Consider the following 23,642-nt stretch of genomic DNA (forward strand, 5'->3'; position numbering starts at 1 on the left):
TTCCTTTACCCCAGCCTTCATCATCTCCTCATCAGGCTGCCAGGCCCAGATTCAAAGCTGGACTCTTCATTTGCTTAGGCCCCTTTTGGGGGTAGGTGGGTAACCACTTGCCCAAGTCTGAAAACCTGCTTTTTCTATCCTAGGCAGAATGGACCTTGTATGGGTCAACAAGCCTCCCTTCCCCAACAACTTCAACTCCGAGCCCCACCTTCCTACCTACCCCCAAGCCTTGTAGCCCCAGTGGGCATGACCAAAGTAGGGGGGTACTTTCACCCAAATGGGTATGACCAAATTCAGAGGTGGAGGTCTGGGGTCGAAGGGCAGCTAATATGAGGAGGGGGAGAAGGATGCTGGGGAGTATCATGGTCTTTCCTTCCCTGTTCCTCTGAGGAGCTCCACATAGCTTCTTCATGTTTGTGTACCTCATGCTGTTTGTATGGTTGTGGTCCTTGATGTCTGGCTGCAGTGTCCCCTCTCTCTGTGTAGCCCTCTGTCAATGCTGCTCTCTGGGCATCCATGGGTCCCTCAATCTGCACTGTATGTGTTACAGCCTGTGGCTTGTCCGTGTTTTGGTGCTGTGTTGTGTCTGTCTGTCTGTGTCTGCCAATGTGTGGCAGTGCTGTGGTCTCTGTGAGCCTACACTGTCTGTCTGTTCTTTGTTCTATCTGTTCCTCTATTGGTGCTGTGCTCTCATTCTGCCCCTCATTAGAGGGGCGACACCACAGCAGCTTTGGGCCAATAAAGGAATATCAAACAAGCACCAGGCACTGTCTTCTGTGTGGGTAGATGGGAAGGAGGAAGAGGGGAGGGAGAGAATCAGTGGGATCAGAAACTGGAGTTCAATGCCTCTTCCAGTCATTCAATCAGCATTTATCAAATACGTACTATGCACCAGGCACTGCGCTAGAAGCTAGTGATTCAAGTCAAGAATGAAGCAGCTCTTGTCCTCCAGATGACTTGCCCATGATCATCCCACAGGTCCAGGATTTAAACCCATATCTTCTGATGCCAGGTCTATATCCTACAGTGTTTCATGCTAAAAGATCCAGACCTGGATAGGCTCCTGACTATGGAAAGCTTTTATTCTGCTTGTCTCAGGATTCTCAGTGCCACTGGATTGAGTTGTTCCAGGATTGAGGCATCATCCCAAGTCACCAGAGTGCCATGCTCCAGAGATGAGGGCAGCAGCGGGTGATAACTGGAAGGGTGAAAGCTAGGACCCTGAGAGAGGGAGAGTAGCTGCAATATGGCGATGAAATATAAAAACAAGAGGCGAAGGCTTTATGCTCTGGAAATCAAACGAAAGGACTTCTAGAATAAACAAAGTGGGGAGGGGGGAGTGGGAATGAGATGAAGAGACTGACAGTCTATCAAAGACATGAGGGGAAGTCAGAATAGTAGGCCCAGCTGGTTTCCACGCTTAGCTAACCCCCCATACCTTCTCATTTTCTGACTCATTGACCACAGACCGAAGGGATGGGATGAGATGGGACTGGGGGTGGTGGGATGGTGGAGAGATGGGAGGAATATACAAAAGAAGATGAGAAAAGTGAGAGGGAAGGGTGAAGAGGGAGACAGAGACTGAGAGACAGAGATGGCACAGAAGAAGAAGGGAAGGAAGCTCTAGTGTCCCATTTTTCCTTAAGAATATTCTTCAGTAGCAGCTTTTCCAGATGCAGCTGAGTATCCTCCTTGCATTTGCAGCACTGGTCCCCTCTGGAGTGAATCCTAGACTCCATACTGGGGTGTGGAGTCTCAGCTTGTGGGCTAAGAGCTTCTCAGACCTCAAACCAGTTCGCCATGGTCAGGAGAGCAGCTTGACCTGCCCCTGAACCCCAGTGTTTATTCTTTCTACCTACTGCTACAAATCTCTGAATCACAGAATTTCAGAACTTAAAGGGATCTTGGCCACAAAATAGTTCAATGCCCTCATTTTATAGAGCAGGAAACCAATCCAAGCCTCAAGAAACTAGACCAAGGCCACAGAGTTAATACACAGCTGGATTTTATGACTCACAGGCCAGTATTCTATTCATTACACATTCCCTCTGGTCCCCTCCAGCTTCCTTTGCCCTTTTCCACAGAGATCCAAGCAGCCTAGCCCCTCTTGCCCTCTACTTTCCTTCCCCCCACACCCAACCTTATGAAGCATAGCGGTTACCCTGGACCACAGTGACTCCAGTGTAGGCGAGTTGCCAGGCCAGCTCTGTCATCAAGGAACAGTCCACACAGTTGATGGGCTCATAGGTTGTCATAGATCTTTCTTGCACCTGAAGCCTTCTAAGTATGTGTTCGCATCAGCCCAGAGAGGCTAAAACACTGACCAATTTCAGAGGGAGCCTTCACTTAATGGGATGCCACATCCAGACTCTAACCAGGGATGTTAGAGGATATCTGGAATAAGTTTAAGGACGTCTGTTTTAGAAGAGGCCTGTGGCAGGTTTTGGCCCAGAGGGTTAAGAGGGGATTTCCAAGAAAAAAGGAAAACCTCTTCTGGAAAGTCTGGTGGGGTAGGACAGAGGTTGAGGGAGAAAATCTGGAAGATGGATGGAATCTCAGCTAAACTCTGGCAGATTCCCTACCTTGTCTCCCAGATAACCAGCTTCAGAGTATTTGTCAGAGAAGGACAGTGAAATACAGGGAGTGGGAGAGCTGGTTCTCCTTGGAGTTTTTCCGAATTAGCCATGGCTTCTCCTGAGGGACTTGACTTGTGCCTTATCTCTCCTCCCAGCTGCCTCAACTGAGATTAGGTGTCTCCTCTCCTCTACCTTTCTCCTTTATCTTAGCCAGGGAGAGGGGAAGAGGGGTGAGAGGGGAGAGAGGGGAGGGTAATCAGCATATCTGTATGGGGTTCCACAAGAAGAAGAGGGCTAGAGCTCAAGGGGAGAAAACAAAGAGGAAGTGTGGAAGGGGTGTCCAGTACCGCCCCCTTTCCCCATCCATCAGCAGCAGCTCTGGCAGCACTTTACACAGCTGATTAACTATGAGAGTGAGAGGAAAGAGCGCATGTGAGTGTGAGCACTGGATTAGATACACACACACACACACACACACACACACACACACACACACACACACACAGAATATGTAGCCAGCTGCAGAGAACAATAGAATACGTGTACAGTGAGAGAGAGAGAGAGAGAGAGAGAGAATCAATGTGAGTGTATTGTTCAATGATAAGGTATAAAAAATCTTAGAGCTATCTGAGCTCTTTGTCAAGATCTAGAGTTCGCTCCCTGCTGAGTGGTACCTCCCCCAGGACCCTGGAGTCCCTGTTTTTCCTCTGTGGTAGCACCTTCCCATCTGAACAGGTCAGAGTCAGGAGACCCAAACCCGGCAGAAGAAGAACCTACTGCATAAATCCAGAGCAAAAGCCAGATCTTTCGTTCCCATTGTAACCATCCCAGCCTTCATTGACTTCTCAGAAAATAGCATTTCTTGGTTACCCTTCCATGACTTCCTCCTCTCTTGGTGCACCTCATTGTAGATGGGCATCCAGATGCCTTTGTTCTCTCAAACTACCCTTTCACTTCTCTTTTGTTGTTGTTGTCATTCCACTACTTTAATGAAACAAGAGCTCTTAGGCCTGATATTAGTCAAATAATACACCCCAGGGAAAGTGCACTTTTCCCTAATTTATTCTTTTAAATGAATAATTGTTTTAAACAACATATTGATTTTCCAATATATTTTTCTTCGCTATCCTCTACTTAGTAAGCCTTCCTTTGCAACAAAGAATAAGAAAACAATTAAACAAAACCAACCAACACAGATTGTTTCTGACAATTCAGAATGTTACAATATATAGCCACAGTCTGCCATCACTACCCCCTACTCCCAAAGAAGTGAGGCACATGCATCATTTTCTTTCTTTTTGTAAACCCATAATTTCATTTTAGTAGCCATTCTTTTTTTTTTTTTTTTTAAATAACCCTTACCTTACCTTCTGTCTTAGAATCAATACTAATACTACTTGGGTTCCACTTTTATCTCTAAATTCTGGGAGCTTCTTAGGTTTTTCACTTTCCTTTATGGGAGAATTTCTGAAAGGGAGATGTTCCCAGATTCTACCCAAGATTAAAAAAAAAAAAAAAAAAAAGCATGTATCAATAGTGAAACCACGGTTCTGGGACAGAGGAGTCATAGGAGCTAGACAATTGGTTTAAGTGTCTTGCCCAAGGTCACACAGTTAGTAAGTATCTGAAACCAGATTTGAACCCAAGACTTCCCATCTCCTGTCCTGGTGCTCTATCCATTATGCCACCTAGGTGCCCCCAAGAGGCATGCATTTTCTCAGTTCTTTTTTTTTCTAACCCTTACCTTCTATCTTAGAATTAATACTGTGTATTAGTTCTAAGGCAGAAGTGTAGTAAGGGCTAGGCAATGGGGGTTAAGTGACTTGCCCAGGGTCACACAGCTAGGAAGTACATGGGGCCAGATTTGAACCCAGGATCTCTGATCTGTCTCCAGAGCTGGCTCTCAATCCACTGAGCCACCTAGCTAGCCCCTCTCAGTTCTTCTTAGAGGCCAACCTTGACTGACATTCAGTCTTATTGTATTGTTCTTTTTAAACATTGTGGTAGTCATTGCGTATATTATCTTTTATGATTATTTAGTTCATTCCACCCCTCAGTTTATATTTCTCTGAATTCTTCCTATTATTCATTACATTTATGAAACATGATTTGTTTAGTCATTCCCAAAGCAATGGGAATCTCTTGTTTCAAGATAACACCACAAATACTGCAGTGATGACTATTTTGGTGCATTTTGGACCTCTGTTTCTGGCTTGGCTCTCCTCGGGGTATATCAACCAATCTATAAGCATTTGTCAAGTATCTACTGTATCTACTGTATGTCAGACACTATGCCAAGTGCTCTAGCTATAAAGACAGAAGAAAAAAAGCCCTTTCCTTGAAGGAGTTTACACTTTAACATGGGGAGAAACATGTACATATAAAGGAATATACAGAATAGATACAAGGTAATCTGTAGGGGAGACAATCTGCAAAGGCTGCCCGTAGAAAGTGGAACTTGAACTGAGCCTTGAAAGAACTTTTCTTTCAAGCCTAGCAATGGAATTTCTATATATCAAAGGGTAGGGAAATTTTTGTCAATTTCTTAGTATAATCCTAAATTGCCTTCTAGAATGTTTGAACCAACCCACATCTTCACCATCAGTGTATTAGTGTGCTTATTTTGGGGTTCCACTTTTATCTCCAAATTCTGGGAGCTTCTAAGGATCCTCACTTTCCTTTAAAGGAGAATTTCCAAAAGGGAGATGCTAGACAGTTCCCAGATTCTACCCCAGTAAGAAAAAGCATGTATCAACCATGGTATGACACACCATGATCTGTTTTAAAAAGTATATGAAATAGTTATATAGTATAGATATAGTTCTTTAAGCATATACATTTAAACAAGGTATAAAAACAAAATTGCTGTTTGTGTCCTCTGCTGAATTTGTCTTGCTTCTGTGTATTTTTAATACTTTGTTTTTTATTTATTTCCTTCCTTTTTTTTTTTTAAATCCTTACCTTCTGTCTTGGAGTCAATACTGTGTATTGGTTCCAAGGTAGAAGAGTGGTAAGGGCTAGGCAATGGGGGTTAAGTGACTTGCCCAGGGTCACACAGCTAGGAAGTATCTGAGGCCGGATATGAACCTAGGACCTCCTGTCTCTAGGCCTGGCTCTCAATCCACTGAGCTACCCAGCTGCCCCCTCTTTCTTTCCTTTTTGCATCTCTATCACTGTCCAGTAATGCACACCTGCCCCAAATAGAAGGCCCCCCCTAATAAAAATATGTAGTCTGTCAAAAGAAATCAAGACATTGGCCATGCCTGAAAATTGATGTCTCTTCTTACATCTCTATTATCTCTCTGCCAAAGAATTCCACTCCTCGATCTCTTGGAATCTGGCTCTTGTCTTCACCACATAGCCAAAGCTTCTCTTTCCCAGGTCAGGAATGAATTTTTTATTGCTAAAAAAAATGGCCTCTTCTCAACCTTCACCCTTCTTGACCTTTGTGAAGCCCATGACGCTCACACTGTTAACTGTTTCTCTATCTTGATAGTCTCTCCTCCTTTGGTTTTCATTATACGCTGTCATGGCTTACCTACCTGGTGGACTTTCTCAGTCTCCTTTGCAGGATCATCATCTCTGTCTCATCCATAATATGTAGCTGTATGGCAGGCCTCTCCTTAGGCTCTAGCTTCTCTTCTTCCCGTCTCTTTCCATTATCTAGGTTATCTTATCAGCTCCCATGGGTTCCTTTCATGTCTCTGTAGGTGTCTCTCAAATCTCACATATCCAGCCCTGATTTCTCCCAGGGTACAGCCCTACATTGCCCATCTACCTACTGCACATCCACCCATATATCCCATAGACATCTTCAACTCAACATGTCCAAAATAAAATTCATTATCTTTCCCTCCTAAATCCTCCTCGATTCCTAACTTCCCAGTTCCTATTGAAGACACCATTTTCTTCCAATCCCCCAGTTTCTCAACCTAGGAGTTATTCCCTGAGTCTTCACTCTTCATTTATCCTCTGCCAACTGCTGTGGTCAATCAGTTACCAATTTCTGTCTGTTCTATTTCTGAATCTGTCCCAGAAGCTCAGTTCTTTCCCCTCATATCACAATCACCCTAGTTCAGGACTTCAATCACTTCTCAGCTACTCCGTTACAATAAGCTCCTTAATTGCTTTCCCTGCATCAAGCATCTCTCCCATTCAATCTCCACCCAGCTGCCAAATTGAAAGTCCTAAAGCCCAAGACTGATGGTGAGCAAAAAGCTTAAGTGGCTCCCTATTGTCCTGAGAAGCAAACAAAAACTCCTCTGCTGGGCATTTGAAGCCCTTTTATACTCTGGTCTTAGCCCATCTTTCCTCCCTCCCTCACTACGTTCTAGCCAAACTGACTGACTTGTTTTCTCAATAGATGTTTATCTTCTCCCTTTGTGCCTCTGCAGAGGCTATTCCCTTGAGTCTGGAAAGCTCTTTCCTCGATTTTTAGGATTCCTTGCTCTCCTTCAAGGCTCAGCTCAAGAGCCGACCTTTATAAGAGTTCTGGTGGTGGCTCAGTGGATAGAAAGCCAGGTCTTAAGCTGGGAGGTTCTAGGTTTGAATTTGGCCTTGGACTTCCTAGCTGTGTGACCATGGCCAAGTCACTTAGCCCCAGTTGTCTATCCCTTGTTCTTCTCTCTTGGAACTGATACCTGTATCGATTTTAAGACAGAAGGTAAGAGTTTTAAAAATAAATGAATAAGGGGGCAGCTGGGTAGCTCAGTGGATTGAGAGCCAGGCCTAGAGATGGGAGATCCTAGGTTCAAATCCGGCCTCAGACACTTCCCAGCTGTGTGACCCTGGGCAAGTCACTTGACCCCCATTGCCTACCCTTACCACTCTTCCACCTATAGGTCAATACACAGAAGTTAAGGGTTTAAAAATAAATAAATAAATGAATGAATAAGAGGCCTGTTCTTGCTCCCTCAATGGCTAGAGCCCTACACAAAATGATTTAGTAGCCAGGTGTTAGTGGACAGGGCACTGAATCTGGAGTTAGCAACGCCTTGTGTTCAAATTCCAACTCAGAAACTTACTATATCTCTCTGAATCTGTTTCCTTATCTGTGAAAGAGGGAGGGGCACCCATCTCTCAGGGTTGTTGTGAGGATAAGATGTTTGTAAGGCACTTTGCATACCTTAAGCACTCTATGTGTGTGTGTATATATCTCCTATATGCCCATAGGAGATACACAGACATTTATACACACACACACACACACACATATATATACTACTTGCTATGTTTATGTTGAATTACTCTAATAGATATAAGATCCTCAAGAGTGGGGACTGTCTCATGTTTGTCCTCGAATCTCTAGGACCTAACACTTCAAATGCTGGCCAATATTATAACCAAAAAAAAAAAAATACAAATATCTTTTTTTTTAAATCAACACACTGGCTTTGTCTGACAACATATGCCTTATTCTGCACCTATTGCCCACTTTTCTCTACTGAGAGAGAGGCATACTTCAGCGTTCGTCCTTTGAAGCCATGATTGATCGTTGTGTCCATCCACTCCCCATTTTGTGTTACATTATGTGGTCCTTGTATAAATTGTCCTCTTGGTTCTGCTTCCTTATCTCTCTATCTGTACCTATCCATCTTCCCAAAGTTGCCTGGACTTTCTTTTGCAGATACTTTTGGCATGATAGTACTCCGTTATTCTCATATGCTATAATTTGCTGGGCCATTCCCCACTGATGACTACTCATTTTGTTTCTATTTTTCTGTGTTTTGGATTTGTTTGCTTTTTTTGTGACCACAAAAAATACTTCTAGAAATATTTGTAAATGAAGGGCTCCTTTCCTTATCTTTGATGTCCTTGGGGCAGAGGTCTAGGAGTGGCACAGACCAAAGAGGATGCATGGTTTCCTGACTTTTTTAGTACAATGGTTTGTCCGAACAGTTGGACCAATTCACAGCTCCATCAGCAGTATGCACATGAATGTGGTGTCTTCCCACAGGCCTTCAAGCATTTTCCTCTTGTACAATTGCCAATTTGATGGATGTGAGGTGAAATTTCAGAGATGTTTGAATTTGCATTTCTATTATTAGTGTCTTGGAACCATCTTTCCTGTGGTTGTTGATAGTTCATGATGATTTCTAATTACACTGCTTTATCTCCTGTTTGTATCTTGAGCTAATTTCAACTTGGGGAAGTTTTTGCTTTCCTCTCTCTAGCTTGCAGAGGGTAGGGACTATTTTCTGCATTCATATCTGTAGCTTGGAAGGGACAGCATGGTGGAGTACATAGTGCATTGGCTATCCTCTGACAGTATATTTCAGGACTCTAGGACTACTGAGTCAAGAAGAGACAAACCTGATTTGGTGGAGTTCCCAATACTAATGAAATCATTGGCCTAGACCCTAACCTCAGCATAATGTTTAGTTGTGTTTGACTGAAAACTCCGTTTGGGGTTTTCTTGGCAAAGATATTGGAATAGTTTGCCATTTTCTTCTCTAGCTCATTTTACAGGTGAGAAAACTGAGGCAAACAGGGCTAAATGACTTGGCCAGGGTTACCCAACCAGTGTCTGAGGTGAGATTTCAATTCATGAAGATGAGTCTCATCTTCTCTGATGTCTCTGGGTCTAGTGCTCACTCTGCTGCACCACCTAGCTGCCCTTGGCACATAGTAGAGATGGATTTTTGTTTATGGTAATCCCTCTGCTTCAATAAATGGTTTCCAAGTTTCTGTGGTAGAAAAATTCTGAGAACTTTGAGATGAGTCTTAATAGCAGCCAGGCTGCTCTTCCCTCAGTACCAGTCCCAGATCTCAAAACAAGTGGTCAGATTGCTAAACAGTATTTTTTGTCACTTAACTGCTAATAACTTACCCAAAGGTTATTTGTCCAGTCACCTCAAATTGCTCACATCCCTTCAAATGCCCCAATCTTACCCAACAATATCTCATTCTAAGGTAACAGCAGAAAGTATGTTTACTGCCAGACCAGTGGTCTTGTGTATGGGGATCTTGCCTCTTCCACTTGGTTTTGATTTCTTTTATGAGTAGGTAGTAAAATGTTTTAAGTGCTTCATTCCCAGAGCAACTAATTAAGTACTTTTACTTAGAAAATGTTTTAGCGATGCAGGGGTCAATGTACAGCTTCAAGGAAATAGCTGTTAGGAGTAGGGCTGCCCTAATCCAACTAGACTAGAGAAGGAAACGGCAAATCACTCCTGTATCTGCCAAGAAAACCCCATGGATGGTATCATTCACAGGGTCACATTTGGGTAGGACCGAACAACTGTAATCAGGTCCCCTTCTCTCTTGCAGCCACATGTGCTAGCACTCCCATCCCCCTTGGAACTGGATCCAGGACCCCTGCTCAAGAGACTGACCAGAAGTGCTCCTTTCTACCCTAGAACTGCCTTTGACAATAAAGTTGCCAATTAGTGCCAGCTATAGCCAGTGCCAGCAAAGGCTTCCACCTGGATGTCACTTCCTGCCAACTTCCTAAATTGTCCCAGGCTAGAAAGACGTCTCACTAAGACCTTTTGTTGGCTCTGCTGATCCAAATTTTTATTTGAAGTGTTATTTTAAAGTTATTTGGAGAGGAATATTGTCCTGTCATCTTCTGGCCCTTACATCCCACAATGCTCTTACTATTCCAAAGGGCTTTCATATCTACTCTCTCACTTGATTTTCTTTTTCTTTCTTTTTTTTTAAAGCCTTATCTGAGGCCAGATTTGAACCTAGGACCTCCTGTCTCTAGGCCTGATTCTCAATCCACTGAGCTACCCAGCTGCCCCCCTCACTTGATTTTCAATCATAACTCTGAGATGGTCAACATTTTGCAGGTTGTCACACATACTCTTTAAATTCCTGACCACTAAAGGCCACAATGATTTATGCCCTCTTCCTCACTTGAACTCTTTATTGGACATATATATGATACCTATATGTTGCTCATCATCTGGATGTCTGAGGTCATTATCAAATTTGGCCTCAGACAGTCCTAGCTCTGTGCCCCTGGGCAAGATGATTAATCCCCATTGCCCAGTCTTTACCATTCTTCTGCCTTTTCCTTTTTGAAAACCAATATGTACTATTGATTCTAGGATAGAAGGTAAGAGTTTTAAAAAGAAAAAAGACATTCCCACTATTCTACTTAAATAACTAAAAACCCCTAAAGCTGAACTTTGTATCTTTGTCTCCCTCTACAACATTGTGTTTCATGAACACTATAAACATATAAACCCAAATGACTTGGGCAGAAGGATTTTCAGAAGCAAGAGGAGGCCTTTCCCTCTTTGGATTTCATTCTCTGAGATCCAAAACTGTTTTTGGCAGACTTAAGTCCTAAGTGCAGAGTACTGAGTTTTTATTCCACAAAAAGCAACAGGAATCACGAGTGTGGGATGATGATGTGGGTCCTATGCACTTGGCATAGGGAGAAATCCCCTCCCTTTAGAGGCAAGGGCAGACTGGAAAAGGAGGACAGATAGAGGCAGCTCAGCTGTTTATTAAATCTGGGAAATGGCTCTGAGATCGGGTAATAGAAAAGTTACTGTACACATAGGGAACAAGGGGTGTGGACAAGGGAAGGTGGAGACCCTAGCATCTGACACCCCACTACATCCCCAAGCTGAACAAGTCCCAGCCCAGAGCCTTGAGTACAGGTGCAAGTCTGTATGGATCTGTCACTGGGGCTGCCCCACAGTCTCACATTAAATGTGCTGCCCCCGTGGGGGGCACCAGGAATCCTTGCCCAGTGGCAGGAGCAGCAGAGAGAAGCTGTTTAGAGCCAGGCTCTAGTAGCGACCCAATACAGTAGCAAGGAGGGCCATCCGCATGTACATGCCGTTCTCAGCCTGCCGGAAGTAGGCAGCTCGGGGATCAGAGTCCACCTCCACACTGTGGGGGAAAATGAGAGGTCACTGGTGCTCCCACGTTCCTTTATCTCTATTAGGCAGCTGCCTCAACCTATAGTATGCCTGAACCTAGAAGAGCTCCTGAAGGCGATGCCAGTGAGGGCTTAAGAGCCAAGTCCTGGCAGCTGCAATCTCATGATTCCCAGCTCCCCTGCCCTAGCACCTTCTCACCTGATCTCGTTGACCCGAGGCATCGGGTGCATCACCACCATCTTCTTCTTGGCCCGGGTCATGATGTGGGGTGTGAGGATGAACTGGCCAAAGCACTGAGGGAAAGAAGGGCCATGTGGTTCCAGGTCTTTCCAACACCCCCGGGGAAGGGGGCAGAAGCCACAGGGGTGTGGTGTGACACAATGCTTAGCCTTCCTCCCCTCTTTATAGGGACACCCAGGGGAGATCAGGCACAGTCCTTCCCACTCTGAGCACTCACAGCTTCATACTCCTGGGTGGAACCAAACCGTTCCTTCTGAATTCGAGTCATATAAAGGACATCTGTGTCAGGTAGGGCCTCCTCAATGCTCTCAAATTCCTCCTAGGAATTAGAGGAAAGGATGAAGACCCTGCTAGTTCTTTAGGACCCCCTCACCAAGTTTTCCTGCCCAGGATAAGCTGCTACCCTGCCAAGAGGGCAGAGAAGGTCTCACCTGCTTAGTCCCTCTGGAAGCTACAAAAGACAAGACATCCGGTGGCATGCGCAGGCTGGGGGGTGCCACATAGCGAAGGCTGACCCGATACTGTGTGAGCAGGCAGGCAAGGGAGTGTACTGTCCGTCCGTGCTTGAGATCTCCTACCATGGTGATCTAGAGAAAAGAGCCAGAGTCTTTCACTCAAAGGATACTCCAATCACAGAGATCCTCAGCAAGACTTTTCCTCTGCTTCTGGCAGTCAGAAAACACAGGAGCTGCAAGACTGCCTCAAATCCCCATCTTCTCCCTCAGAATTAACCCATTCTATGATTGCCTCCATGGTCACTCTCATCATAGTTAAAGCTAAAAACCCAAGGTTAATTTGGAGGCTGGTGTCTGCTAAAAAAGGGGAGGACCCAGGTCTCAATCCACCATGGCTGTTCTCTCTTACCGTCATGCCATTGACAGTTCCTAGCTCCTCTCGAATGGTAAAGACATCCAGCAAGGCCTGGGTTGGGTGCTCTCCTACTCCATCCCCAGCATTGATCACTGGCCTCCGGCAGTGTTTGGCTGCCAGCTATACAAGAGGAGGTTGGGGAAGAAATAGATGAACAATTCTCAAGAGAATAACTGCAAAAATGATAATAACAATCTTAAACAATGCCTACTTTTACTAATAGTCAAGAACAATGCAAAGGAAAATGTGTGTTGCTTTCACTGCTGGTGGAGCATTCAGAATTTATTCAAGTTGCCAAATTGTTCATAAGCAGTCATCCTACTACATAATTTGACAAGTGTTTAGAAAGTACCTTCTGGATGCTAGGCATGTGCTTAGAACTGGGATACAAAAGCAAATCATTCCCTGCCATCAAGAAGATTCCATTTGATTGGGGAAAAGGAGATGACACATACACTGGATATACATATATACTAAATATAAAATCTTTTGTAGTGGTTGTTGGGAATTGGGAAAGGCACAGGTCCCAGAGCTGACTTTCTGACCTTTTAAAAGGAGCTAGGGATTCCAAGAAGCCCAGGTGAAGGATAACATTCTAGGCACAGGGACAACCTCTGAAAAGGGATGGAGCCTGGAGATCATGGATCAAAGAGCTGGAGCTAGAAGGTCATCAGAAGCCATCTAGCCCAGCATTCTCGAGGTCACACGGGTAGAAGCCATCAGAACCCAGGCGCTGATGTCAGAGCCAAGGCTCTTTCCACTGCTGTGTGTGGAGAAACATGAGAAGGGCAGTTTGGCTAAAACTGATGAATTTGTGGCGAGATCTAACTCTCAAGCCACCCAGCTGTAGGAGATCTAGGCCTTGATGACAGACTGTTAAATTGGGAACTGTCTAAGATCTGCACCTTATAAACAGTATGAACTTGTGAGGTGTATGTAGTCTCACAAACACCCTCCGCTTCAGCCAACTGGCTTTCTTGTTCTTTCCCACATTCAACCTCTCAACCTCTTCCTGGGCCTCAAGTTTATGGCCAAGTGCCATCTCCTACACAAGGCCTTCTCCTGATTCCCCCAGCTATTGAATGTAATGGACTAACTCCATGCCATAAGGAAGAATGAAAACAGAGAAGTTAAAAAATAGAAATACTTTTTCTGAATTGATGAAAATAAAAAGAACCAAAAGAACAATATAGCCAACTACTACTATTGTGGTAGGAGCTGATGGCTCTTTGAAAGTGGTCTAGAAATGCATATAACTTTCAATAACAAGCCAGATAAAAGCTACTGGACAATCTCAGTACTAATGTAAAGCATCTTTTTAAATAAGTGGAAGCCCTCTAGTGTAAAAGACTGTGTGTATTAAGGAAGTTCAGAGTCTCTCAAGTGGGCCTATTCCACTTCTAAATTGTTGGGGGGGGGGGGAGCTAGGTGAATCAGTGAATGGAGCGCCAAGGTTTGGGTCAGGAAGACTAGAAGTCAAATCTGACCTCACTAGTTGTGTGACCCTGGGCAAGTCACTCAACCCTGTTTGACTCAGATTTCTCTTCTGTAAGACGAGTTGGAGAAGGAAATGGCAAACCAAACCTCAAATGAAGTCATAAAGAGTTGGACAGCACTGAAATGCCTGAATGACAATTAGGTTTTTCCTGATGTTGACTCTAAATTGGTCTCTTTGCAGCCTCCCCATACCATTCCTGGTTCTATCCTTCAAGCGAAATAAATACACCTCTACGAAGTAGCCTTCAAATATGACGGCTATCATGTCCTCGGTGGGTCTTCTCTTCCTTAGGTCCTTTGACTGATTCTCACCTGAACTCAAGGCTTCTCATCTTTCTGGCTGCCGTCTGGTTTCTCAATGTTTACCTTAAACCATGGTGCCATGATCTGAACCCAACACTACACAAGAGGGCTGGCTGGTCCTCTGCCACCTCCCTATTTCTGGGAGCCATGGCTCTTACCGCAGGACAAGATCATATTCTCTTTTTTGGCCATCCCATTCTGCTGCTGACTCATATGGCGCTTCAGATCCACTTGAGGTCCAGTGTTCAGAACACCTGCTGACTAAACATCCCTCCCTCATCTTCTATTTGTGAGGGTGATTTTTGGCATCCAAATGTAAGACTTTACGCTTATTCCCTCCTAGGTTTTTACTGTATTTCATTTTATCCAGTACAATACTCTAGCCTGGGGAGATCTTTTGGGCTCCTGGTGACCATCCCCCATGTGCTGGCTATTCCTTATAGAAGTGTTACCTGAGAATTCAATAAGCATGCCAATCTCTGCCTTTATCCAAACTGATGATAAACATACGAAACATTGTGGGGTCCAGCACAGAAAAAGAAATGTCCAGAAGATGGAAGCAAGGCCAAGTAAAAGTTGAAACAATACTATGTATGCTCCAGGCCAGAATGAACTGAGGCTGAATGATGAGGGGAAAAAAATGCAACCAAATGGGATTCTGGCTATGGTAGTAGAAAAAAGGAGAATCATAAAATAAGCAGGACTTTAGCTTGGGGTGTCTAGGATGAAAACAGCTGATAATGATGGACAGCTAGGTGAACAGAGTGCTAGGCCTAGAGTCAGGAAGGCTCAAGTTCTAATCCAGCCTCAGACACTAGCAGTGTGACACTGGACAAATCATTTCACCCTATTTGCCTCAGTTTCCTCACCTATAAAATGAGTTGGAGAAGGAAATGGCAAATCACTCTAGTATCTCTGCCAAGAAAACCCCAAAAGGGGTTATGAAAAGTCAAACACAAATGAAATGACTGAACAGCTGATAACACAGAGAAGGCAGGCCTGCCTGACTCATATGTTATTTCTATTTTCTCTGCAAAAGAGAATGGCCTCTATGCTAGAAATGACAGGCAAAATAATGACTAATGGGGAAGGAAGAGTGAGACAGTGCTAGGCTGCCCTAAGTGAATTCAATCAACCCAGTCCAGATTAACTATATCCTCCAAACCTTGATGTCAAAGAATTAGGAGTTGGGATTTCTAAGCCTAAATGATGCTCTGATTCAAAAGGAGAAGAGAACTAAGCCTGCAAGTTATCAATCAGCCTGTGGGCTCAACATAGATTCCTGGGAAAAAAAGATGTGGACATCTAGAAAGGGAAACAGAGACTGCAAAGAGCCAGCAGGGATTCATCAAGAGCAAGTCATACAGACTAACCTCATTGACCCTTCTTTTCAAAAACAAGATTACATAAATTCTTGTAGAGAAGGTAGAGAGATATGGAGTGGATAATATGGCCAAGATGGATTCAGAACTGATTAGATGGCTGGACTCAAAGGGGAGTTGTTAATGGTTCCTTGTCAATGTGGCAGGTCTCCAGTGGAGTGCCCCGGGGATCAGTGTAGTTTAATTTTTGTCAGTGATGTGGATAAAGGCATAGATGGTTTGAGATGTATGTTCTGTTAACTTTGTACAAGATACAAAGCTGAGAGGAATACCCAATACACAGGATAATAATAATAATAATAATAATAATAGTAATAGTAATAGCAATAATAAAAATAGCTAGCAAGCATTTATACAATGCCTACCTTGTGCTAAGCATTTTACAATTATTATCTTATTTGATCCTCACAACAACCCTAGTAGGTAGGTGCTATTATTATCCTCATTTTATAGATGAGGAAACTGAAACTCAGAGATGTTAAGTGGCTTGTTCAAGATCACACAGCTAGTAAATGTGTGGGACTAGATTTGAACTTGGGTCTCCCTGACTATAGGCCCACTGGACCAACTAGCTATCAGGGTGATTGGGTCAGGATCCAAAAATCCAGACAAGCTAGAATCTAATAAGATAAAATTCAACAGAGATAAATTCAAGATAAAAAAAAAAAATCAACTTAAGTATAATCGAGGGAGGCATGGTCAGACTGCAGTTGTTCAATGAGTTGGCCAAGTGGCCACTTCTCTGGGTTGCGTTAAGGGCACGATGTCCAGGAGCAGGGAGGTGGAAATCCCACCGTTCTCTGCAGCCCTCATTAAAACTCATCTGGGGCACTGTGTTCAGTTCTGGGGATCATGTTTTAGGAAGGACAATGATAAATTGGAGAATGTCCAGAGGATGGTAACCAAAATGAAGGTCTCTTGAGTCCCTTGCCATCTGAAACCAGCTGAAGGACCCTGGGATGTTCAGCCTGGAAAAGAGTATACTCAGGGAGGACATGAGAGCTATTTTCAAGTATCTGAAAGGCTGCTACTACTCGAAGGAGGGACTAGACTCATTCTATCTGGCCCTAGAGGACATAATTGAGAGTAATGTGTATAAAATGCAGAGGCCAATTTAGGTTTAATTTTTAGAAAACTCCCTGACAATCAGAGCTGCCTGAAGGTGGAGTAGGAGGTGATGAGTTCCTTCTTCCCTAGTCTTCAGTCAGAGGCTAGATGCTCACTCATGAGGACTTCTTTCATGTAGTACACTCATGAGGTGTACTAGATGGCTCTGAGGTACCTTCCAAATCTCAAATTCTGTAATTTGATCTGTACATTGTGAGTGACTCAATCAATTCAGAGCACTTTAGGTATGTTTGTATCTGTTCAAATAAAATTTCTCAACACAAATTCTTTCTTTCTTAAAAAAAAAAAAAAAAAAAGCCAGAAAACCAGGGACCATAATATTGCCAGTAAAATCGCCAATTCTCTCTTTTGCATGAGTATCTCATCATCCATAGTTGGGTCTCCACTGTCTTCCCAGTTCAATCCAACAGCCCATGTCTCTTTTTGCTTCCCATATAACCCCTTACCCCTCCTACCTCCACAGCTCCAGGCTGGGGGTGCCGAAGCACAACAACATCGGCATAGCAGCTCATGGTCTGGACAGAGTCTGCTAGAGATTCTCCCTTCTGGACAGACGATGTAGCTTCAGAGAAGTTGAGCACAGAGCCTCCGAGCCGGGCCATGGCTGCTGCAAAGGAACTGCTGGTACGAGTGCTCACTTCATAAAACATGGAGGCCATGACCTTGCCCTGGTATGGGAAGTAGATTACTCTAGAGAACACAATAATAACTTCCCCCCAGGGCTCCACCTTACCCACAGGGTGATACGTAGGGTATATAATTTGAGAGACATGGAAAAAGCCCACTTATCCAGAAGTATCTGCTCCACTGGCTTGCAACAGACTAGAGCATCCCACCATTGATCACTTATTTTGGTCAAAATTTTCTCTCTAGAAATTCATTGTTAAAAAGTACATGCTCTGACAGCACTGGTATATTCTATGTCTGACTATTTACCACCTCAGGGAGCAAGAAAGGGGAGGAAGGGGGAAAGAATTAGAATTGCAAAATGTTAGATATTAACTGTCAAAAACTGTCTCTCTACATAATTGGGAAAAAAAAGTATATGCTCCCTTGGAAGGGGGGAAGATCTCTGGTATTTCTCAGTAATACAATAAAACTAACTTAAATCAGATTAGCTGACATTCTAGAAAGTTAAGCAGAAAAGGGGACAGGTATATTTTGAGTGTTGCGGATGTGAAAGGTTAATGTCTATTCCAAAGGATGCTACCCAAGGAAGATTAACTCCCTGTAATACCATGGGAAGAGATACCCAAAGCTCTGATATTCCCTAAGTCTATGGTGGAAAGGAGACATACATGGAAAACAATAAATCAGCGTTGGTGAAATACGGACATACATGCATAGCCAGCACTCAGGAAGCTGCTTTGTTCGCCCTCTTCCCAGGGCCCAACAATATTTTTTGCATGTCTTGCCCCTCCGTCCAGCTGCCCAAAGTGAGCACTTCCTCCCTCCACTCTATGGGGTAATACAGGGGCCTTCACAGGCAGTCTGAAATTGCAGTCTGGGCACACAAACTCGAAAACCTTCACCAATGCTACAGTAGACTCTCTTCCCTCTTACAGATGGTATAAGGCTCACCTCACCATAGGAGCCCAACTCATACCCTTCTTCCCTACAAACCCACACCCTTCAGTACTGACCTTGAGAATGTCTATGCTCCGTTCCTTCTGGACCATCATCCGCAGGGTGTGTGCCACATTGAACAGGTGGGACATCTGAAGAGGGTCACAAATCAGTCAGGGACAGAACTTTCTCAGACATCCTCTCCCAAATCCCTGCAGAGCCCAGAGCTCTTCTGCCAACATACCCCACCACCCCCCTGCCAGGTACCTGATCTTTGGTAAACTGACGAACAGACAGTATATGCTGGCCAACTAGAGAATGCAGCAAGGGTGAAGTCTGAGTATGCAACAGGCTAGGAGTACCCAAGTTCTGGGGTGAGGCCTGCCTAGGCACTGGAGGAGGGTAGCAGCAGCTATCAGGAGTTCCTGCGAGATCTGCAGCAGAAGAATGAAACCAGTGCCAAAGTATTCAACTCAAGTTTCCCTTCATATCTTCCCTACCAGCACTGTCTGGTTCATGGTGCTTCCCATTAGAGAAAGAATTTCCCACCTGGCTCCACTGTCTTGCGGGAGGGTTTCTCCTTGGGCTCTTCAGCTACAAAGGGAATAGGGAAGAAATAAGTATCAACTGGAGTCACAGGCAGCCATGCATCTCCCAGGATGCTTACTTATCACACTGTGTTAAACCAACTCACACCAAGGCAGCCATAGCAGGTTAGTTGAGAGAGGAAAATAAGTAGCTTTGGCCTACAGGCAGACATGTACACACATCACACACACAGCGCCTGCCCCAGCAAACTTGTACCCAGGTAGCAAATGTCCTCATTGCCCCTACCCCCAATTGCTCAGCCCCATAACAGCATGGCTCTTATGCAAGATGAAAAGTCTGAGCTCACAGCAACTTAAGAGACACTTCATGGGGAATAGCCCCAGATTTACCCCACACTCTGTTGCCTTGTGGGGTCCTGGCTCTTGGGCCGATGAACACAGCTGCCCATAACAAGAGAGGAGGAATAAGGGGAAGCTGGGGAGGAGACAATCACCCCTGGACTTACTTATCAAAAATCATGGGATTAAAAAAAAAGGATCAAACTTGGTGGGAAGATTGGGGAAGAAGTGAGAAGGCAGGAAAAGGGAAAGGGCAGGAGCTAGAGCAAGCAGAGTCATCAATCTAGGGTGCTAAGTAAGTAGACAACTTGGAAGAAATGCCGAGCCCCCTAAGACCTACTCCTCTATCTAGGATCCTTGGAGAAATGAGGAGAGAAGACCATCCCTATGGTTTATATCAACAGAATTCCTCTCACCTGGAAGGCCAGGGTCAGAAGCTCGGTGGATTCGAGGTGGGAGATGGAATCGCCCATCAGGATGGCCTGGGAGGCCACGTCGGGGTCTTTCTGGAGTCTGTGAAGGTAACATGGGTCCATTCTTTTAAGACAACAACTAAAAATCCCTCCTTCCTTCCTCTACCTTGAAGAAAAATGAAACTTACTGTCTCACAAACTTAAGTCTCCTCAGCCTTCATGTATCCCTAATCCCTCCTCCTCTCCACTAATAAAATGATCCTTAATATCCATGAACTGGTTCCTTAGGGTGTTTTTGACCTGACAGTGTCTTTAATTTGGTTTCAGGTATAAGTTAATAATAACCCTCTTATCTATCACAAATTTTCCAAATGGCACCACCATTCTTCCCATTAATCCTGTTTGGCTGTGTTTCCTGCAATGGCAAAGTAGAAACAAGCAGAGTGGTGGTCCAAAGGAGGGCAACTGTAATAGTGAAGGAACCTGAGACCATGACATGCCAGAATCAGCTGTTCTGCCTGGCAAAGGGAATAATACTCAAGGGAATGTGGTAGCTGTCTTCAAGTAAGAGAGGCTGCCATGTATAAGAAGAATCAGGGGCAGCTGGGTAGCTCAGTGGATTGAGAGTCAGGCCTAGAGACGGGAGGTCCTGGGTTCAAATCTGGCCTCAGATACTTCCCAGCTGTGTGACCCTGGGCAAGTCACTTGACCCCTATTGCCCACCCTTACCACTCTTCCACCTATGAGACAATACACCGAAGTACAAGGGTTTAAAAAAAAAAAAAAAAGAAGAAGAATCAGATATATGGTCCCAGAGGGCATTTAAGAGTAAGTAGTAGTAGATTTAGAAGGAGAATCTTCACCAGTTATCCAAAGAGTAAAATGGGACTGCCTAGGGAATGAGGAAAGGTAGTTCCCTATACCTAAAGATCTTCAAGTAGTTGCTGGGGGACCACTTGTTGGGAGTGTTTATAACCTATGTGTAGGAAAGACCTACACAGGTATGGGTTAGATTAGATGACCCTAAGTTGTCTTCCAAAAAACCATAGTGAAAACATTTAAGAAGCAGTACCACATGACCTTGTGCCCCTTGGCTCCATACCTTGATGCTCTCACTGGGTGGGGCTGAAGGCAGGTGCTGAGGCACTGGGCCTTGAGGCCACTTCCTCACGTCTTGCCCGTAGCCAGGAGGCACTAGTACCTGTATACAAGAGACCAGGAAGAATATGAGGTATGGGTCAGGGAGGGAATTCTCTGGAAACCAAGTAAGCTGGAAGACAATGGGAGAGCAAGGGGAAAGTCATGTAGCAACCAGAAGTCAGGGTCAATGTCTTTGTAATGGCCACTTGCACGAAGGAAGGCTAATGGCTGGCATCTGATTATCTGGCAATCACTGGCATATGGAAACTCAACAGATGGTCTCCAGCATAGTTAGGAAATTAAGTTGTTGTGGGAAAGCTCTTGGAAGTCATGCTTGGAATTTAGGATCACAGAAAGCTTCTTTTCATGGAGGGAGGGGGGAAGCTGGGCCACTATGAGCTATGGGGACTGATGGAAAGAGAATCAACTCATATCTTTAAGTAGTTAAAGGGTTGTCGAGTAAAAGAGGTATTACTTATTCTAGCTAACCCCCAAGGCTGATTTGTCATCAGTGAATGGGTGGCAGTTTAAGGAAGCAGATTTTTATCTCAAAACCAGGAAATATTTCCTAACAATTAAAATTGTGCCCAAATGGGAGGGGAGGGCAGGGAGAGTAAACACCAGAAGTTCGCAGAAACTGAATAAAAAATCCTTGGTAAATTGGGTGGCATCTGATGATTTGAAAGGTTCCTTTAAGCTCAAAAATTCTATGGAATGTGACCTGAATGGCTACGAAAGGGGAAATGACTGAATTATCTGATCTAGATGAGATTAGGAAACAAGAGGGTTTGACCCAGGATTGAGAGGGAGGGACGAGGGTTATGGGCTCAGATACCTGGCCATCAATGTAGGCAACCTCCCCTCGAAGGACAACTCGCCGGATTGTGCCCTTTACTCGCTGTCCTTCAAAAGGTGTCCAGTGTGCCTTGGAGAAGGGCATGTGGCTGGGGATGGTCCATTCATGCTCCAGATCCACCTGCCCAAGAAACAGGTTATGTGTGTTGGGGGGTGGGCCAGGAACATAATTGAACATAGCTTCTCTCCAAAAGAAGGGTAATGTTTGGGTTCAAAGCTACCCAACCCCCATCCCCATTCTCAGCACAATGTCTTCTCTTCTTTCCATCCAGAGGCTGCTTTCCTTCATGGACCTTCCTCCCACTCCAAGCCCACACCTCAACATAGGTGTCCTCCTGCTGGGGCAAGTGAAAGATCCGCCGGGGATTGTGGTGCAGCTTCTGCAGCAGGTCATCCAGGCTGAGCCGGCCCTCGCTCACGGCTGTTAGCAGTAACGGGAGCATTGTCTCCAGGCCTGGGAAGCCAGGGGGAGGCTTGGACCCAGATTTTTCTTCCAGGGTGTGAGGAGCTGAAAGAAAGGGAATGTTGCTAGATGGACCAAGACAGTTTCCCTATCTTAGAACTCAGCTTCACCTCAGAAAACAGCTCCTCATAAGAGAGAAATGGGAAAAGTGGATAAGGGAAGATGCTGGTCTTTTCCTCTGTGTGAGAAGAGGGAAAAGCAGAGGGGGAACTCTACTCCAGTCACCACGCTCAATCAAGCTGATAAAGCCCCATGCCTTTGATCATGGAGAATGCTCCACTCCATCGCCTGATTCACAAACTAGCTCTTACAAGTTAACCCTGGGTCTCTCCTCCTCACCATGGTCTGAGGCAAAGCAGTCGATGATGGCCATGTTCTCCCAGAGAGCCTCCACGTCCTCAAGGGTGCCAAGCTCAGGCCGGACTTCTCCTTTCCCAGGTCCCAGGCGCTCCAGGTCTGCTTGGCTCAGGAAGAGATGGTGGGGGGCCACCTCACAGGTCACTGGGACCCCCCGTGCCTTTGCAGCTTTAATTAATAGGATCTGGAGGTTGAGAGAATAGGGAGTTCCAGAGAGAGCTCAACTCGGGGGCTGATCCCCTAGTTTGGTCCCTTTGGACTTCTTTCTGTGGACCAATAGAGAGACAAGAAAAGGCTCCTAACTCTGAGGTCCTGTTGTTCTATCCCATATACTTTTTGTCACCTCATTCCTTCTATCCTCTCCCCACCACTGATACAGTGCCACTACCCCCTCCTCAAAATGCATGCCTGAAAAAGTGCATGCGCACATGCACACACACACACACAGACACTCCCGGATTTCTGACACACACTCTCTCTCTTGCCCTCAGCTTTTTACCTCCTCCTTCCGGGCCACGTGGCAGATGTGGACAGGTCGCTGAGCCAACTGGGCTACCATAAGGATGGCAGCTACGGTCTGTCGTTCTGCATGAGCCACAATGGGGAGATGGTGCGGCCATGTCTCAAAGTGCTAGGGTGAGAATTTATAGGTCAGTCTGGGATCCTCTTCCATCGTTCAGGCAATGCTGCCAAGGACTCCTGGTTCTTTCCCCCCACTCTTTCCCCTTCTACTCTGTTCACCAGAGCCACCCAACACCCATCCCCACTGTTCCCTTTCCCTATTTGTCTTCCATCTCCTGCTATAGTTATTTCAGCACCACCTCCCAGCTACTCCAATCTCAGATTTCTCACCTCCATCCAATGGGAGATGCTGTCCAGTCGAAGTTCAGAGAATGTCTCATTGAGATAGAGTTTCAATCCTGCAGCTGCTCCAGCCACAGCACCCAGGGTTCCTGCATTCTCTGACGAGGCCCCAAGAAATAAGGCATAGTCACAGCGGGCCCCTGTTTCTGCCAACTAGAGGACAATAAAGTACAATCGTGTTGGCCTGGACATCTCAGAAAGATATACTCAGGACAATTATAGGGTCAAAGAACAGATCTACTAAAAAGGGAAGGAACTGAC

General features: G+C 45.0%; 1 protein-coding gene across 2 annotated transcripts in view; it reads right to left on the reverse strand.

The window, feature by feature from the left end:
• Positions 1-10,870: 10,870 nt before the first annotated feature.
• CAD (carbamoyl-phosphate synthetase 2, aspartate transcarbamylase, and dihydroorotase) overlaps positions 10,871-23,642 on the reverse strand; it is a 29,332-nt gene continuing 16,560 nt past the window's right edge. For both annotated transcript variants that reach the window (XM_044661000.1, XM_044660999.1), the window contains 16 exons: positions 23,370-23,534; positions 23,017-23,148; positions 22,500-22,701; positions 22,015-22,205; positions 21,678-21,818; positions 20,805-20,903; positions 19,706-19,802; positions 18,952-18,996; positions 18,670-18,836; positions 18,480-18,554; positions 17,292-17,504; positions 12,521-12,646; positions 12,088-12,243; positions 11,874-11,975; positions 11,615-11,709; positions 10,871-11,426 (listed from right to left, as the gene is read on the reverse strand). In XM_044661000.1, the coding sequence (XP_044516935.1) occupies positions 11,324-11,426; positions 11,615-11,709; positions 11,874-11,975; positions 12,088-12,243; positions 12,521-12,646; positions 17,292-17,504; positions 18,480-18,554; positions 18,670-18,836; positions 18,952-18,996; positions 19,706-19,802; positions 20,805-20,903; positions 21,678-21,818; positions 22,015-22,205; positions 22,500-22,701; positions 23,017-23,148; positions 23,370-23,534 (2,109 nt within the window). In that variant the 3' untranslated portion in view covers positions 10,871-11,323. The remainder of the gene's footprint in view (positions 11,427-11,614; positions 11,710-11,873; positions 11,976-12,087; positions 12,244-12,520; positions 12,647-17,291; positions 17,505-18,479; positions 18,555-18,669; positions 18,837-18,951; positions 18,997-19,705; positions 19,803-20,804; positions 20,904-21,677; positions 21,819-22,014; positions 22,206-22,499; positions 22,702-23,016; positions 23,149-23,369; positions 23,535-23,642) is intronic.

The sequence above is a fragment of the Gracilinanus agilis genome, chromosome 2 (genome assembly GCF_016433145.1).
Source record: "Gracilinanus agilis isolate LMUSP501 chromosome 2, AgileGrace, whole genome shotgun sequence".
Lineage (NCBI taxonomy): Eukaryota > Metazoa > Chordata > Mammalia > Didelphimorphia > Didelphidae > Gracilinanus > Gracilinanus agilis.